Consider the following 4,780-nt stretch of genomic DNA (forward strand, 5'->3'; position numbering starts at 1 on the left):
TTATTCAAAGGCATTTCATTCTTTCTTGACAAATTAACCGGTCCTTTGACACCGGTCACAAGCTTTAACAACTCCCCACACGTCCTTGAACATAGAGGGCCAATAGAAACCGCATTGCAATATTCTCGCCAATGTCTTGTTAGCACTCATATGTACTCCACAAGGTGAGGAGTGACACATTGTGATAACTTCATGAATTTCATCGTCGGGACACACCTTCTAAAAAAGAACCATCAACACCTTGTTTGAAGAGCAAGGGGTCATCCCAAAAGTATTGGCGGACATCATGGAGGAACTTCCGCTTTTTGTGATAGGTGAGGTCGGGAGGAAGGATGGAGCAAGCCAAGTAATTTGCAATATCCGCAAACCATGGGGCCGGGGCTTGAATGATTGCGAATAATTGATCATCCGGGAATGAATCATCAATTGGAAAAGCTTCAATTTCACCTTCTACGATCGGTAGCCGTGAGAGATGATCGGCTACTACATTCTCGGCACCCTTCTTGTCCCGAATTTCTATATCGTAGTCTTGTAAGAGCAAGACCCACCTAATCAACCTTGGTTTAGCGTCCTTCTTGGACAGCAAGTACTTCAAAGCCGCAATGGTCGGTGAAGACTATAACTTTGGAGCCCACCAAGTAAGACCTAAACTTTTCGATAGCATGGACGATGGCTAGGAGCTCTTTTTCAGTCGTTGTGTAGTTTCTTTGTGCTTCATCAAGAGTTTTGCTAGTGTAATAGATGGCATGGAGCTTTTTATCCTTCCTTTGCCCAAGCACAGATCCAACGGCATAGTCCGAAGCATCACACATGAGTTCAAAAGGGAGCTCCCAATTCGGTGGTTGAATGATGGGAGCCGTGATCAAAGCTTCCTTCAACCTATCAAAGGCTAGCAAACAATCATTAGAAAACACAAAAGGGGCATCCTTTACCAACAATTGAGTGGGCGGCTTAGCGATTTTGGAAAAATCTTTAATGAACCGGCGGTAAAAACCCGCGTGTCCAAGAAAACTCCTTATACCGTTCACATTAGTGGGGGGAGGGAGGCGCTCAATAACCTCAATTTTGGCACGATCAACCTCAATGCCCCTACTAGAAACAACATGTCCCAACACAATACCCTCTTCAACCATGAAATGACATTTTTCCCAATTAAGAACAAGGTTCACCTCTTGACATCTTTTTAACACTTTAATCAAATTACTTAGGCAAGTGTCAAAAGATGAACCGCAAACAGAAAAGTCATCCATAAATACCTCGATTGATGATTCAAGCATGTCGGAAAAGATAGACATCATACACCTTTGAAATGTAGAAGGTGCATTACATAATCCAAATGGCATCCTTCGATAAGCAAAGGTGCCAAAAGGGCATGTGAATGTAGTCTTCTCTTGATCCTCGGGTAGGATAGGGATTTGGAGGAATCCCGAATACCCATCCAAGAAGCAATAGTGACTATGTGATGCCAACCTTTCCAAGATTTGATCGATAAAGGGGAGAGGGAAGTGGTCCTTTCCGAGTGGATATGTTCAATTTTCGATAGTCTATGCACATTCTCCACCCGGTGACCGACCTTGTAGAAATGGTCTCACCTTATCGTTCTTGATAATGGTCATGCCCCCTTTTTTTGGAACAACTTGAACCGGGCTAAACCACTTGCTATCGGAGATAGGGTAGATTATGCCCGCTTCATGAAGTTTCAAAAACCTCTTTTTTAACAACTTCTTTCATGTTGGGTTTGAGCCTTCTTTGGTGCTCATTGAGGAGTCATGATCATTATCAAGCAAAATCTTGTGCATGCATATCGTGGGACTTATCCCCTTAATGTCATCAATGGCAATACCCAATGACACTCCTATACTCCCTCAACACAACTAGGAGTTTCTCAAGGGAAGTGTCATCAAGGTTGGTATTGACAATAACGGGATAAGTCTCATTATCATCAAGAAAAACGTATTTAAGTGAAGGGGGAAGGGGTTTAAGTTCAACCTTAGGAGGAGGCGTAGACCTCTCTTCTTTTACCTCCACCTTAAGTGCTTCAAACTCCCTTGCTTGCCATGTAGGGTTGGTCTAGCAACAACTTGTACCCCTTAGCTTCATCATCATCATTGTACAAACTTTCCGTGAGGATCGCTTGTAGAGTATCTTTGCTATTGTTCATCATCTTCAATTCCTCCACTTCTCGGTCAAGAGTATCGATTCTATTGATATCCTCATACATAGGCTTCCTCATGGCTTGCGAGAATGAGAAAGAAATTTTTCTCATCTCCCACATTCAATGTTAGCTTGCCTTGTTTCATATCAATTACCACTCCCGCCGTGTTCAAGAACGGCCTTCCCAAAATGAGAGGAACCTTGTTGTCCTCCTCCATTTCCATCACCACAAAGTTACAAGGTACAAAAACTCTTCCCACTTGTACCGGTACATCTTCAAGTATTCCCATTGGTAACCTAACCGAACGATCGGGCTAATTGTATTGAGATTCTTGTTGGCTTCATCTCACCAACTTTTAAATTTTTCGCAATTGAGAAGGGCATCAAGCTTACACTTGCCCCAAGATCACAAAGAGCATCCATGGCTTCCATATCTCCAATCTTCACCGGATTTGCATAGCTACCCGGGTCACCAAGCTTTCGGGGAAGGTTGTTTTGAATGATTGCGCTCACCTCCATTGGAAGGGAGATGGTTGCACTCTCTTCAAGCCTACTTTTGTTGGACAAGAGATCTTTTAAAAATTTCGCATATGTAGGCATTTGTGACATAGCATGAAGAAAGGGAATGTTCACTTGGAGCCCTCTCATGACCTCAAGGAACTTTGAAAACTTCTCATTCAATTTTTTCTCTACCAACCTATGAGGGAAAGGAATAGGTGGCTTGTAGACTCTCATTGGGGTTTCTCCACTTCAACTTCAACTCCCTCTCCTTTCTTTGTGTCTCCCTCAACACTCTTTTCTTTTTCTTTTCTCTCAACTTCTACCACCTCATTTTCAACATCATTCTCACTTCTCACCTCCACACCCTCATCTCTCTTTTGTGGCACATCTTCACTCATTACCGGACCTTCATACCCTCTCCCGGACCTCAATGTGATAGCCTTGACATGCTCCTTCGGGTTCACAACCGTTGAGATTGGAAATTGACCACTAGCATTGGAGGTAGAACTCCCAACTTGTTGTGCAATTTGAGCTAGTTGATTCTCAATTATTTTGTTGTGCGCTTGAAGTTGTTGGATGTTGGAGCTCATTTCTGCATTGCTCTTCCCTTGTTGATTTATGAAAGACTCAAGAGCGGCCTCAAGGGAAGTATTTTGGGGTGGAGGAGGTTGTTGGTTGAATTGATGTCTTTGTTGGTTTGGGATGGCGGTATGGGGCTTGGTGATTTTGTTGATTTTGGTTGTAGATGTTTTGAGGAGGGTTGTTGTAGTTGGATTGTTGGTTTTGATTGGGTTGTCTCCACCCTTGGTTTTGTTGCCTCCAACCTTGATTGAAAGGTTGCTCATTTCTTTGGTTCACGGCCGCAACTTGCTCATTAGTAGCATTGCAATATGAAGCCATGTGATCATTACCCCCACAAGTCTCACAAGACATGACTTGTGGTTGTGGTTGTGAAGAGGAGGTACCGCTTGAGGAGGTTGCTTGGTCTAGCTTGTGAGCTAGCATATCAAACTTTGAGGCAATGAGATCTATTGCACTCAACTCATGCATACCTTTCTTCTTCGGTTGACTTTCTCTTCTATCATATCTATAGGCGTAATGCCTTGCAACTTCTTCAATCATATTCTCGGCTTCTTCCACCGGTAGCTTTTTAAGACTACCACCGGCTCCGTTGTCAAGATTGGCCCTTGAGGTAGGAGTGAGACCGTCGTAGAAGCTTTGAATAATCATCCATAAAGGCAACCCATGGTGTGGACACTTCCTCTTTAGATCCTTGAATCTTTCCCATGCTTCACCTAAGGTTTCATCATCCTCTTGAGTGAAGCTTGTAATCTTCCTTCTCAATTCCGCGGTCTTTTCGGGCGGACAAAACTTCCCAAGAAATGCTTTGGTAACCTCTTCCCATGTTGTTAAGGATCCTTCTTTCACGGACCTCAACCAACACTTAGCCTTGTCCTTAAGAGAGAACCAAAACATATGCATCCAAATGAATTCCTCCGTGAGGTTGTTTTGCTTGATGGTAGTGCACAACTCAAGGAAGTTGTCTAAATGAGCTAGAGGGCACTCATTTGCACTCCCCCCGAACTGTTCACTTTGGATCATCCTTATGAGTTGAGGAGAGAACTCATAGTTGTTTGCATTGGTGGTGGGAAGAAGTATGCCACTCCGAAGTTGGAATGCATCGGGGTGGTCATAGTCTTGTAGAAGTGGAGGAGGCGGTGGGTTGGCCATCTCTTGCTCGTTGTCAAGATTATCCTCCGACTCGGAATCCGTATAAGCTAGAGAAAAATCTGGCGTGCCTTGTAGGAGCCTTCTTACGTTCCTCAAAGTTCTATTTAACTCCGGATCTACGGGGATAAGCGGTGATTGCTTACTCCTCCGTGTCATGCACAGTCAAACAAAAGCTAAGGAAAACGTTAGCAATGACTATGACAAAGTAAACACGCTTAAACAAAAACAAAATAAGAAGATTATATACATATACACAAATCTAGACTCATTCAACAATAACTTATTCAATGTGACTTTGCCTCCCCGGCAACGGCGCCAAAACTTGATAGGACGTCGTCAACCTATCAAGAAATAAGACCTAACTCGATCCTACTAAACTAATAGCAAGGGCAAG

At 43.4% G+C, this 4,780-nt stretch overlaps 1 protein-coding gene across 1 annotated transcript; it reads right to left on the reverse strand.

Annotated features, from left to right (window-relative positions):
• Positions 1–2,885: 2,885 nt before the first annotated feature.
• LOC110719878 lies at positions 2,886–4,542 on the reverse strand. Its single transcript, XM_021898860.1, has 2 exons — positions 3,480–4,542; positions 2,886–3,262 (listed from the first exon to the last, which is right to left on the reverse strand). The coding sequence occupies exons 1-2, from the start codon at positions 4,540–4,542 to the stop codon at positions 2,886–2,888; spliced, it is 1,440 nt and encodes a 479-aa protein (XP_021754552.1).
• Between the last annotated feature and the right edge of the window lie 238 nt (positions 4,543–4,780).

The sequence above is a fragment of the Chenopodium quinoa genome, unplaced genomic scaffold, assembly GCF_001683475.1.
Source record: "Chenopodium quinoa cultivar QQ74 unplaced genomic scaffold, ASM168347v1, whole genome shotgun sequence".
Taxonomy (NCBI): Eukaryota; Viridiplantae; Streptophyta; class Magnoliopsida; order Caryophyllales; family Amaranthaceae; genus Chenopodium; species Chenopodium quinoa.